This window comes from Episyrphus balteatus, chromosome 2 (genome assembly GCF_945859705.1).
Source record: "Episyrphus balteatus chromosome 2, idEpiBalt1.1, whole genome shotgun sequence".
Taxonomy (NCBI): Eukaryota; Metazoa; Arthropoda; class Insecta; order Diptera; family Syrphidae; genus Episyrphus; species Episyrphus balteatus.
The window spans coordinates 103,629,113-103,643,342 of NC_079135.1; the positions used below are offsets into that span (position 1 = coordinate 103,629,113).

General features: G+C 29.8%; 1 protein-coding gene across 2 annotated transcripts in view; it reads right to left on the reverse strand.

The window, feature by feature from the left end:
- The window catches only part of LOC129908148 (uncharacterized), a 158,036-nt gene that overhangs the window by 40,187 nt on the left and 103,619 nt on the right, over positions 1-14,230 (reverse strand). The window contains exons 2-4 of one of the 2 annotated variants that reach the window (XM_055984469.1): positions 5,819-5,908; positions 5,409-5,758; positions 1,240-1,419 (exon numbers count right to left, since the gene is read on the reverse strand). In XM_055984469.1, the coding sequence (XP_055840444.1) occupies positions 1,240-1,419; positions 5,409-5,758; positions 5,819-5,888 (600 nt within the window). In that variant the 5' untranslated portion in view covers positions 5,889-5,908. Of the gene's footprint in view, positions 1-1,239; positions 1,420-5,408; positions 5,768-5,818; positions 5,909-14,230 lie in introns of both variants that reach the window. The other variant, XM_055984468.1, reaches the window with a different exon arrangement.

Here is a 14,230-nt window from a genome sequence, read left to right on the forward strand (position 1 = left end):
AAGAATTTCTTGATTCATAAATTTGCATCCTCAGTGAGGTCCTTGTCTTTTCACTTTACAAAGTCCAAAATTTTTCGTCATGGGGTCCTTAAACATTATGAAATTTGATTTTCTTTTGTAACAAATCATTCTTCTTGAGGTATTTTCTTTTCATAAATTCCAAAGCAATTAGGTACTATCGTAAGCAAATATTTTTGAGCTATTAATTTTTATAATTATGTTGGTTTTCATTTTGTTCATAATTTCTTTTTTCAAAAGGTAGAAATATTAAATGTTTTCATTTTGTTTGGACTGTACTTTAATCTTCAAAAAAAAGTAAACTAAAAGATTCAAAGCTAATATGTACCCAGAGACTAGCTATCAAACAAATCAAATAAATTTTATCAAAATTAAAAAATTAACCTAAGCAACCACATCTTTTCTGTTTTTCCTTGTCCAAATCACTTAAAATGTTGTTGGGTTTGTTTTTTTTTATGTAAACATCGTTTTATTGAAGTTAAGTTATTAACTGAATATGGTATTTACCTTACCCTCGTTAGTTTTTTTGTATTTCTTTGAAATTTTCATTTCAGTAGCTCAGTATCTTTCATCCCTAAAAAATAATGAGGGTTCTTACGTAAACAGATTGAATTCTTAGAAAGTTCCTATGTTTATTTATAAACAAATAGAATTGTCGAAATGCTTAGAATAAACTTGGTAAATAATGATTTAATTTAAATTTCGTAAACAACATCTTGGTCAAGTTTCTCAAAAAAAGTGTTTTCTTTAATACTCTTGTACTTCATGAAATTTTTTTAATTCAATTAATTCTCATCCAACATGAGCTAAGAAAGTGTCATAAATCCCATATTAGTCTTCTTTTTTGTATTTTTTATCTATCATCAAGGACAACACAAAAATCTGTTTTATATTTACTCATTTTTTAATACAAACAAAAATCAAATCAGACACCTACATACCTTTGTTTTCACTTGGTAAAACCTTGAGCAAAAAAAAAAAAACATCACAGAAGGGTTTCTTTTTTTTCACTTGAAATGCTACCCATATAAAGCTTTTTCGTTTTCTTTTTTGTTTATCCTTATGGGATTACTTTAAACCAAAACCAACTGAGTTGAGGTTATAATTCCGCACATCCCAGTGCTTCATAATGATTTAAGCAACAAACCTCACTCACAAATTTGTATTTATTCTAATCCTTTTGATGGTATAGTTTTTTTTGTTTATATACATTTTACTTACCCCAAGCTCCACATACATTGTATAAATCGGATATGGCAGAGCTATAACCATTCCCGTGAGCCAAGTTGCACAACAACAAACGAAAGCTGGCAACCGCCCTCTCATTGGATCACTCAGCCATCTCATACGGTCCCAAGCAATGAGTATATGTGATATCATGGCCACATGCAATGGTATATCCTGTTGAGCATTAACGAATGCGAATGATATCGTCGTCGGACGAAAAACACAGCAGGAATTTATTTTTATATATTTTTTTTTTTTTTTATTATTTTTTTTTTATTGTCAAATGTAGGTGGCGTAACATGAAAAAAAAGAGGAAATAAAAGAGAAAAGATTTAAATTGAATTAGAATTTTTTTTTTTATATTATTACATACAACAATGATTTCTTACAACATACACATAACATTTGCATAATTATACGCAGTGGGATATATTATTTAATATGCATATAGAAGAGGAAATCTACATTAATTGAATTTCTTATGATAACTGTTTACTTGTGAGAGATATCACAACATTGTTCATAGGTACAACTGCTTTTGTTAAATTGACTTCAAAGGCATTTATTTTTAGAAGTAGTCATTTGTGAAGGATTAAGTGTTCACAGTTTATTATGGTCTGATCGACTACACTAAATGTTCTCATTAGAAGAATGATTTAGCTAATCGATTGTGTAACATTTTTGATTTTTGGCCACCATCTTGGATTTTCTTTTTTTTTTGTAAATTGATAATAATAATTCCTTATTTATTTCTGAACTGTTTTTTCTTAACTAGAATTTGTGTTTCAAATTGTAAAAGCTGTTAATAATGTTTAAAATCTTCAGAATTATAAGTTTAAGATTTTGAAATTAAGTGGTCAAAAGAAAAGAAATTTTATATTTTTTTCAATTTAAAAATGTGTTTTTGTCCTTATTCTAAAAACTCAAGGTGTAATATTTCAAAAATGGTCCTTTATAATTATTCTTGTGCTGAATGAATTTTGTATTAGAAAATCATTTCAAAAACACACTTCACAAATCGGTAAGTTATAAGATTTAAAAAAAAAAATCATATAAAAATAAAATCAGTTGGAAATGCAAAAAAAAAATTCAAAAAATTTAATTTATGGATTCAAAAATTTGAAATATTGGTCAAAATTACTTTTAACACCCGAAACTCTTTTGGTTTTTTTTTTAGCTATAACGCTTGTTAGATTTTTCATGTCGTTTCCTTTAAATGGCTCTATCTTTTCCAAACTGCAACAGATTTTAAAAATAACATAAATGTACATATGTATATATACAGGTTGTCCCAAAAGTCAACGTCGAAACTAAAAAGGTAGATAGTGTAGATGATGACAGTTAACAGAAAAATAATAAAAAAAATCGCAGCCATGTATTTTGCGAGTTATGGTCATTAGAAAAAAATTCGAAAAAATGGTCACCCTGTGACGGTTTTTAATGTGCCGTGACAACAAATTTGCTACGGAACCTTGAATAACCCTCCTACCAAATGCATACAAAACTTTTAACTCAGCTGCATCAGTTTTAAAGCAAATATACCTTTTTTGTCCAACTAAGTACGCAACAATTTTACATGACTCTAATTCAATGAACCGTAGTGTAAAAAAAATGCACTGCCATGTTTCGGCAAGTTACCCTTAAAGTTGGTGTGTTCAATTTTCTTTTCAAAATGGTGTAACATTGTTTGGAATATTTCATAAATAACCAAGATAAAAATTGTTTTCTTAAGAAATCCGACTTTTTTAATTAGGTCATTTTTCCATATTATTTAATTTTTGTACCCTTTAAGAACCGAATTTGTATTTTTAGAAGTAGTTGGGTGTTGATTTTTAAAGGTTAAATAAGCGTAATTAATACTCTAAAAGTAATAGTTGGTAGACTACGTTTTAGCAAAGGTTTATGAATGAAAATAGTGGAAAAACCTATCATTTTTATCAACTGTTCAAACTTGGTCCAAAACTTTTTCGTTTTTGTAATTGTCTGTCCCGGAAACAAAATGTTTTTTTAATCTTCTTAGCCCTTTTCTAGTATTTTTACTTTCTCTAAAGGGCAAGTATTGGTTTCGTGAAGAAAAAAAAATTTGAGGTTTTAATCAAAACCAACATTACGATGATGGAGAAGATCAAAAAAGTAGTTTTCGTCATGCCGTCCGTGCATGCGTCGGTCTGTGCGTCCATCTGTACATCGAGCTAGGGCCTAAACGGATGGATGGATTTGCTTGAAACTTGGTACAGATACTTTTTACGTTATTCCCTAGGCTCGTTTTTTTTTATTTTTTTAATATCTCCTTTTTAACGCATATCTCCCATATAACGTTTTTGAGGTATTGCGATTTTCTCGACAACGGCTCCAACGATTTTCATTAAATTTGGTATAGTTTATAGACTTATTGATTCTAACAAAACTGCGTTTTTAGTTTTTCTCAAAAAATGCGAAGAACGGAAATATGGCGTTGCCGTTTTTCAAAAATTGATTTATTTTTTAAGTTCATATATTTCATCAAAGCATATGTTAATTTTATTAAAAATTTACAGACATCATTTTGAAGTATAAAATGTAAAAATAAAAATATTTTTAAAAACATTTTTGAAAAAAAAATTTTTAATTTAATTTTTAAACTTTCGATTTTTTTTTTTGTTTTATTTTTTTTTTTTCGACACTAAACAAAATCTTAAATTTCCAATAGATATTTAAGATAAAGATACTGTGAACTACAAGAGCAAGTACGTGAGACCCAGTCGTGCATTTTATTTATTTGGACATCATTCTATTTAAAATAAAATGAACGAATGTTTCGCACGATTTTGGTTTAAATCTCAAGTTGCTTAAATTTTTAAAACTTTTACTTACAAATTTAGTAAATGTATAAAACTTTAAAGGAAAAACACATCTTAATGAGCTTCAAAAATACAATGCAATTTGATTTGTTTAAATCAAAATTTGAAAACAAAAATTAAATAAATTTGGTATGAAATTTTATATTGATTTATTAATCAACATATAACCACAAAACATAGAACCGTTTTCTTGATTTCTGAATTTATTCTAAGCAACACGACCGATATCAATAAAAAGCTTTAGTATTAAAATTAAAAAAAAAATCAAAAAAAATCGTTTTTGAATTTAAAAAAAAATGTTCAATTTTTTTTTTTTTGGAAAATCAATTTTTTTAAAACGAACCAATGAATTTTATTGAAACCTGGTTTTAATGTGTCAAAATTTTTATATAAGAAAATCTATTAAATAAAAAAACGTTTCTTACGATTTTCAATTTTTTTTTTCTAAAAGTTCTTTGTTATACAGAAATTTATTGGCATACTTTATTTGAACATCAAAACCATTTTAATGGATATTTTTGTAACTTTAAACGAAATTGTATATTAATTTCTAAGTTTCTTAATATTACTTATTTCACTTAGGATTTTTGAAAATACTTTTATATTCCAAGCAACTTTTAACATTTTTTTAGACTTAAGATTAATATAAAACAAATAATAAATTTGTTAGCTGCAAATTTTTAAATAACTTAAAAAATATATTCAAAATGTGACATATTTTTTAATTTACTTATAAAATTGAAATGTTCCTGTTTGATGAAAAAATTGATGTTATTTAATGGGATTAAATTATTCTTTCAAAAGAATTTAATCCCATTCATAAGGCGATTTTAAATTTAAATAAATTAAAAAAAAAAAGAAAACAAAATTTGGTTTTATGTAAGATTGTAAAACATCGATTGTTTTTTTTTTTTAAATCCAAAAATTGGGTTTTTAAAAGTGTCCTCAGTTTAAAGATTATGGGTATCTTATCGATTATACACAAAAAGTAAGTAAATAAGGTTTTGGGAATGGTTGCTCAACCGCTTTCAAATTTGGCTACAAATAACCCCTGAGTCGAATTTATCGATATTTCCTATGCTTTTTAAGGCAGTTACGTGATTGTTTTTAATACCCTAAAGTGTTACACATATTTCATATTTTAATGGGTGAGAACCAAACCAATTAGCAGCAAATATTTAGTATTAAACATTTTCACTAAACGGTATCAACTAGCGCCTCTTGAATGCAAAATCTCAATTTTTCAATTTTTCAATTTTTTTTGTTGAGTTGTTATATAAAATATAAACGTTATTTATAATAAAAATAATAAAACTCACTTACCTGCAACATTGGTAGAAAAAAACACAAAAACTGTCCAAACACCCAATTCTGGATCATCATCACAGTCAGGGTTATCGGCAACACCACTGCACACTGCACAAAATGACACAGTGCCAAATTTGTAATAAATGCATGCGTCACATCTTTGTAAAGTTTATGATACATGACATAAACAATAATCGACACATTCATTACGACACCCAAAATCGCTAAAATCGCATATTGCAGCAAAAATATCCAATATATCGATTTGATGCTGGACTTCATTAATGGCCTATTGTACTTCTCAAAGGCAACTGTGTCATTTATCTGTCCAGCTACCAGTCTGGCCATTATAATGAAATATTGATCTGCAAGATCTATTAACTTTAAATAGTACTTTGATTGTGTAAAGAAGTTGGAGAACCTACCCATGTCATTGTTGCCATTGCTGATGGCTGGCAATGTGCTGCCGAAACTTCCGGCCGCTTTTGTTGGCATGGAGGAGTATCTTGTATCTTCTGAAAATATAACAACAAAAAAACAGACACAATTGAGATGAGAATTTAAGTTACAAAAAAAAAAGTGACAGATATATTGTAGGTAGATATAGATACTCTGGAGTATATTCAACAAAAGACTGTTATTCAATTTAAAAAAATGTGAGCGAGTTTCTAGGTTATTGATTGACTTGTTGTCAATATTACATTTATCCTACATTTCAATGTTCAAATTACACACGAAACATTTTTTTTATTTGTTCACTTTTGGAATTGAATAAAGAAAAATGGAAGAAGGAAAGAACAGCTTCAGAAAAGCCTCAAGGCTTTGTATGGTAGGTTTTTTGGAGTTTAATTTATCACTCGTCAAGAGATCACAAAATGGATGACTTGGGGATTCAGGACACAAACAAACAGGCTTTGTCTGGCTTAAATATACACCGACAAAAAAAATGGTTCAGTGAATTGGCAAAAAATGCTCTTAACTTTGCAAAAAGGAAAGGTAAATAAAATTGGAGGAGAATAAGGATAAGGAGCAGTCGAAATGGCGTCGTATTAAATAACACAGAAAGGATATAATAAAATGATACAAAATTGAATTTAAGAACTATCTTTGTAACCGTTTTAATTAATTGAAACTCAATGATTACCCTGCCCAACACACAAAAATTTTCCAGACCGTTGTTTATCATTTCTTACTTAATTTAAGGTGCTGATTTCAAAAATAACAGCTAGCAGCTGTAGTTTTTAAATTATTCATACATGAAAAGGCATAGAAATTCATAAAAATTTTTTTTTGTTTATTTTTTTTGTTAATTTTTATTTTACTTACTGAACCGAAATACATTACATTCGAAACAAATTTTTCCAACAAAACTTTAAATACGCTTGTAATAATAAAATATAAAAAAAATAGTATGAAATTACCCCAAAAATGTGAAAAATTAAAATATCTTAAAAAAAATAGAACTCCTAGAAAGCAACCAGTGTGATTTTTAGGCTAAGTGAATTAGGTTCGATAAGAAAATTTCTGGAAAATGTTAACAAACAGTTAAAATAAGCAGAACTTTTAAATAAGTACGAAACTACCCCGAAAATGTGGAAAACTAAAATATTTCAAAAAATAGAGCTCCTAGAAAAAAAATTAATGTGATTTTTATGTTTACTGACCCCAAATACATTGAGTTTAATATAAATATTTTTGGAAAATTTTAATAAAAGCTCAAAATAAGAAAAACTTAAAAATTAGTATGAATATTTCCTCAAATATGAAAAATTAAATATTTCAAAAAATAGATCTGCTAGAAAGAAACCAATATTATTTTTGAGCTTACTGAACCCAAATCTATAAAATTTGATATAAATCAATATAAATAATTTTAATAATTTTTTATTATTTTTGTTATTTTTTTCTTCGTTATTTGATATAAATCTTTCTGGAAAATTTCAAAAAGTTGAAAATTGTTGGCTAGTGTTATTGATCTTACTAATAAATGATTTAAATGCAAAAATTTGTGACTTGTTCAGGATTTCTATTAATAAGAAGCGATTTTTTTTTTTATACTTGCTCTATAGGGCAAGTAGGTATTGGTTTCGTGTCAAAAAAAAAATTGAGGTTTTAATCAAAACCAACATTACGATGATGGAGAATTCCAAAAAAGTGGGTCTCGCAATTCCGTCCGTGCGTCTGTACGTCTGTGCGTCTGTGCGGTTGTGCGTCCATCTGTACACATTTCCACAGCCTAAACGGGTGGATGGATTTTCTTCAAATTTGGTATAGATGATTTTTATGGAATTCTGAAAGTTGTTTTTTTTTTGTTTTTTATATCTCGTTTAGAACGTATGCCTCCCATACAAAAAAATACGATATTACGAATTTCTCGAAAACGGCTCTAACGATTTTGATTAAACTTTGTATACGTAATATTTAAAGCAGTGGCAATAAAACAGCATTTTTATTTTTTCTCAAAAAAGTCAAATAACAAAAAAAAAATTTTTTCATTCAACATAATTTTGCCCTGTCGGCTCTTCCCTAATATCAATTTTTTTTTAAATTTAGATCCAGCTTTTAAAATCTACAATTAGACTAACATAAAAGTGCTTTGAGCTGCAAGAGCAAGTACGTGCGACCCCAGTCGTGCATTTTATTTATTTTTTTTAAATATGATGAAGATGAATGCTTGTGCATGATATGCCCAAATGCAACATAAACCAAAAAAAGAGAAACAACTTTAAAATCGATTTTTACCATAAAACAAAAAGGGTGCTACGTCTTGTGCTTGGCATTCCAAAAGTAAGTTTTATTTTACATTCGGTTGGGGCGCTTTAAAAAGGGGTATCTTAAATTGCTGACGTATGTATATTAAGGCGTTCGTTAGGTATTTTTGAATCAAGTTCCTAAGTGAAAAAACTGTTCCTAAATAATACAAAAAAAAATTACCTAATATTTTTCAGATTTTTATTTTGACGCTAGGTGGTGCCCCAAGAGGGTTAAAGTTTTTTCTCATTTGAAACATTTTTTTAGACATAGCCTGTATGAAAAAATTTTTGAGGTTCTTTTCTATATTAAACACCCTTTTCAAAAAGTTACAAACCATTATAATAGGAGTAGGGGTTTAGTCAGGACATGCATGTCTTTTTTGGGTTTATTAAACCAAGCATGTTTTATTAAAACAAGCATGTGAGTAGCATGAAAAATAAAATAAAACCCAAAAAAGACATACATGAGTGCTGACTAAACCCCTAGTCCTATAAAAAATTTTGTATAGGTACCTTTTTTAAATGACTTGTGTCATTTTAATAATTTATTTTAATTGAAAATTTTTTATAGTACCTTAATATCAATCCAAATCAAAAATTTAGGTCCGTCAAGATAGCACCCACACCCCCAAATTTCCAAAATCTGAGTATGCAATAATTTGTTGCTAATTTGTTGCTAATTAGTTGCTCTAATCCCGAATTTGTTGCTCCACCCCTTCCCCCTCAAAATTGATGTGGAAGGTGTGGGTGCTATCTTGACGTCAAGATAGCACCCACACCCATTAAAAACTCAACATTTAAAAAAACTGAGTATGCAATAATTTGTTGCTAATTTGTTGCTAATTAGTTGCTCTAATCCCGAATTTGTTGCTCCAAGATTTGACCTTGAAATGCACTTTAACAGTTTTCTCAAAAAAGCTAAATTCCCTAAAAATGAACGCACAGCAACAAAAATGGTGTCAAATTAAAGGGCTTCTCAACACCTTTTCAAAAAGGTCTCATTCGACTTTTAAATCCATCTCCTTCATGTCCAAAATGCATTGTGGAACTTGTGGAACATATCAAAACGTCAAGATAGCACCCACACCAAGAAAAACTTACAAATTTAAAAAAATGAGTATGCAATAATTTGTTGCTAATTTGTTGCTAATTAGTTGCTCTAATCTCGAATTTGTTGCTCCACCCCTTCCCCCTCAAAATTGATAGAAAGGGTGTGGGTGCTATCTTGACGTCAAGATAGCACCCACACCCCCCTATTTCCAAAATCTGAGTATGCAGGATTTTAGTAATAATTTGTTGCTAATTAGTTGCTCTAATCTAGAATTTGTTGCTCCATGATTTGACCATAAAATCGGCTGCAACAGATGCATTTTTTTGGAGACTTTTTATCTATAATTTTTTTCAAAAAACTAAAAATGCCAAATTAAAAACATGATTTCATGCTCTGCAAAAAGTAACATACAAATTTTCCATCACTTTCCATTCCAGTCTTATAGTCCAAAAACTAGTCAACTCTCGCCCCTAAAAACTATAAAAAACGGTGTGGGTGCTATCTTGACGTCAAGATAGCACCCACACCCCCCTATTTCCAAAATCTGAGTATGCAGGATTTTAGTGATAATTTGTTGCTAATTAGTTGCTCTAATATTGAATTTGTTGCTCCACGATTTGACCTTCAAATCGACTGCAACAGATGCAATATTTTGGAGACTTTTTATCCATACGCTTTTTCAAAAAACTAAAAACGCCAAATTGTAGACAGAATTTGTTGCTCTGCAAAAAGCTATTTTTAAATTTTCTATCACTACCCAATCCTCTCTTACAGGAGAAAACATTTTGCGATAACGTCATCTATCAAGCTGAGTACGCCACAACGAAAAATTGAAAATTTAAGTACGCATTAATTTGAAGATATTTTGTTGCTAATTTATTACCCTAATCTAGAATTTGTTGCTCCACGGTTTGACCTTTAAATCGGCTGCAACAGTTGCAATATATAGGTATATATAGCTTTATATAGGTATATTTTCAAAAATTAATGCTTTTTAAAAAGTTACATTTCCAATACTCAAGTATTCTTGCCCTTTCATAAGCCCTTAAAACGAGTACCTACCTATAGGTACGGAAGACGTTAAGTAAAACTCAACAGCAAAAACAAAGTTTATAAAGGTACCTACTAATGCCATTTAATTTCTCTATATTATAAAGACAGCTTTTCCGTTCCTATTTTACCATTAGGTACCTTACCTCAATTTCAAAAAATTAATTTGATTTAACGTATAAACATCTACCTACCTTTTTCAAAGATATCTTACAACAACGAACATCTATTAAAAGAAAAAATGTCTCCCATGTCCTAGCCTAGAAGAAACCTAGACATCTCTTGAAAACGATGCCTACCCCCAACATTTTTTTGTAATTCTTTTCATGGCTTTTTTACACTTTAAGTCTATCACTCTAGTTTTGGAGAGATGCATTTTACTAACTACCACTAAAGCAACCGAAAAACACAACTCAATGCTATTCAACCAATCAGGTTGCGATGCGACTATTTTTATTATAAAAACAAACCAAATACATAAATGTGTTCATAGTTAATAGGAATAAAATCGAGTGTGTATGCGTTGATTTAAATTTTGACTCCGCCCCCCACAGTCTGCTTTGATGAAAATAATACGAACGCACACCTTGAAATGTTTTTTCCTTAGTTGGTTTCAGACCTCTATGAAGGTATGATGTACGGTCTCTCGGCTCGCTCGATTTAATAATTTTATGACTTAGGTACCTACATAATTTATTATAGACACACCAAAAGGTAAGTTAGGTACGTATGTTTGTAGGGCCTTCCAGTTTATCTGGATTTATGCAATTTTTTGTGTTATGGTACCTATGTCGCTATGGGTCTTATGAAAAATGTTGCATATTTTTAGGGGAAAACTTTAAATTCAAAACCACTGAAAACCCGAATTGAAAATTTCTTGAATTTGTTGCTTCACAATTTGAACATTAAATGCACTTCAACACTACAAAAAATCTTAGGTAATTGCCTAAAAGGAAAAACTTTAAAATTTAAGAAAATATGTAAGCAGGTGTGCAGGAATTTGTTGATAATAATTAATTGCTCCAACAGATGCATTAGGTAGGTATTTTAAAGACTTTTTATCTATACCTACCTAATTTTAATTCAAAAAAACTAAAAATGCCAAATTATAGACATGAATTGAATTGATAGTTAGCACCTTCCTTCTTATGCAATAACTTCATTCCCCTTATGGTGAAGGCCTCAATCCCACATTACCGAACGTTTTCAAAATTGAAATTGAACTTAAAAATCTTTGGCACCGGGTACAAAGGTGTTAAGTCAGAAAAGGTAATTTTGAGGAAAATGAAATTGAAGTTTCAATTTTTGTTTGTAAATCTGAATAATATTATTTTGAAAAAGTAATGATGCAGAAACATTATCTATAAGATCTTTTTTAATATCCATATGCTGTTGACCGGAAAATGACCGTTCTTAAAAAAAAATTGTGTTGACTTAACACTCTAGAGCCATTTACCTAGTCTTCATAAATAAACTTGGTCCAAAGGTGTTAAGTCAAGAAAAATCTTTGTTTATATTGATAACAAAGCTTAATTTATAAAAGAAACTTGGAAATATCTATGTGATTAATTACCAATGTGAAAATTCTTTTTTAAAAAATATGTACCTAATATAATTCTGTAGAAAAATTGCTTTTCGTTTTCTGTCTTCCTCTTGACTTAACTCCTTATGATCAATTTATAAGAAAAATGATTTATTAAGGTATCACTTCTACCACGTTTGAATTACAAACATGTTTTTTTTTAAGATTTTGTCAAGCTAAATTATGTATACATGATATGCACAGCTGAGGTCTGCCAGACCAAAATTATTTTACTAATCATGTTAAAAATTACCACTGAAAGAATTTTAAGCCTTGCAAGAGCTACCTTAGTCAAATGTGCCACTAGCTCTTGGACTATTATGTAACTTAGTTTTTGGGGTAACACAGTACATAATTTAGCTTGACAAAATCTTAAAAAAAAACATGTTTGTAATTCAAACGTGGTAGAAGTGATACCTTAAAGCCTGGTACGCTGCTCGAGCTAAATTTTAGCTCCCATACAAATTATCGAAAAATTTTAGCTGAGCTAAAATAGATCCCATACAAATTATCGATAACTTGTATGGGAATTTTATCTTGGCTAAAATTTAGCGCGAGCAGCGTACCAGACTTAAGGGTGGAAATCCCTCTGAAATTTTTTATTTTTGCATTATTTTTTTTTTGCCTTGTACATTCATTTATCAACTGAAGAAACTATTTTTAGTCGTTTTAGCCTTATAGTAGGGGAGCCCAGGAAGGGATTTCGCGCGTTACTCGAGCGCGTCAGAAAATCATATGGGGAGAAAGCTTGTACTTAGTAATGTACTCCTACCAAATATAAAAGCTTGATACAGTGGTCTGTGTTGTGGGCAGCCCGTCAGATTAGTAAAAAAAAATCGATCCTCGGAAATACTCGAGCGCGTCAGATTAAGAAATGGTAGGTTAAGTACGTCCAGAAAAGTGTATATTTCAATAATCTGACAATTTGAGTGAGGCATAAGAAAATGGCGGAGGCACGAAGTTGTAAAAAAAAAAACGTCACCTCGAAATACTCGAGCGCGATTAATTTTTTTTTTATTCTGAAGGGAATTTTATCAGGAACACGAAAAACATATAATCTGACGGTTTTCATGGGGCAATATAGCCAAAATTATCGATAAAGCATGAAGGTACAGTAAAAAAAAAATACAATTTTTTGGTTCATAATGCCGAGTTTTTAAGGTTTTTGTCGAAATATCTTAATTTTTTTATCTAATTTACCTACACTTATTATGTGGATACAGATTGACATAAAAAAATCATACAGAATTCATTAAAGTTGATAAAAAATAACGTGCCAAAGGGAATAAGCCCCAAAAGACGTTTTATATGGAATTCACTATCGGAAAATTTCCAAACCGGTCCTACACTCAAATTTGTGTATCGAGGAATAACGTGACATTCTTAACTTTATAGCAAAAGCCCCATCTTTAATAAATATAGCAGCTCCGATCGTCTGGTCATTACGTAATGTTCTTAGATTCGGGGTATTTTTTTCTTTCGTTAACCAGACGAGCAAAACTTATGACTTTAATTATGTTTACTTTTTAATAATAATTTATCATTCGAAGGAAAGATTATCAAGTAAGTATCATAACCATTTTTGCTTACAGAAACACGAGATGACGACAAAGTTGAAAAACAACCTGGAAAACGAATCCAGTTATTATCAATATTAAATTATTGATTTACCTTTGTATATAATATGTATATAATATAAATTTTGTGTAACATCCAGTAGGTATAATAACCAGAAGAAACGAAAATATTGTTTTATATTCAAAAACTGTCTAATTTTTTTTTTCAAATTGTCAGATTAGCAATACACCTTAACATAATTGTCAGATTATCATTTAGGGTGACTCTGACATCGAGCTGAACCTACAGTAGAAAAATCTGACGCGCTCGAGTAACTTAAGTTAACAATTTTTTTTTACATTTTCAAAAATAATTTATAAGTGTAGGCCACGTCCAAATCGTCAGTTATTCAAATTGAACACTATTTGGAGTTTACTGAACGTACCCTCTCAAAATCTGACACGCTCGAATAACTTTTTTTTTTTTATTTTTTCTACCGCTTTTTGTAGCCACCCACCACTGTCTTATCGTCAGATTAATATATATCGGTTATCACAAAGCCAATGCGAGTATACCCTATTAATATCTGACGCGCTCGAGTATTTCAATGCGACAGTTTTTTTTTACATTTCCTTAACGTGTTTATAAGCTCTTATCCCCACTTAAATGGAAAACTTCCATATACTTTTTTTCGTTTTAGAACCTAATCTTCGCAATCCAATAGGTCCCCATGGCGCTCGAGTAACTGCAAATTTAGCATCTCGGGCTCCCCTACTATTAAATGAAGCCTCAAAAGTCCCTAGATAGTCTCGATACCCAGCGCTCCGAACCTACCACAGTACAA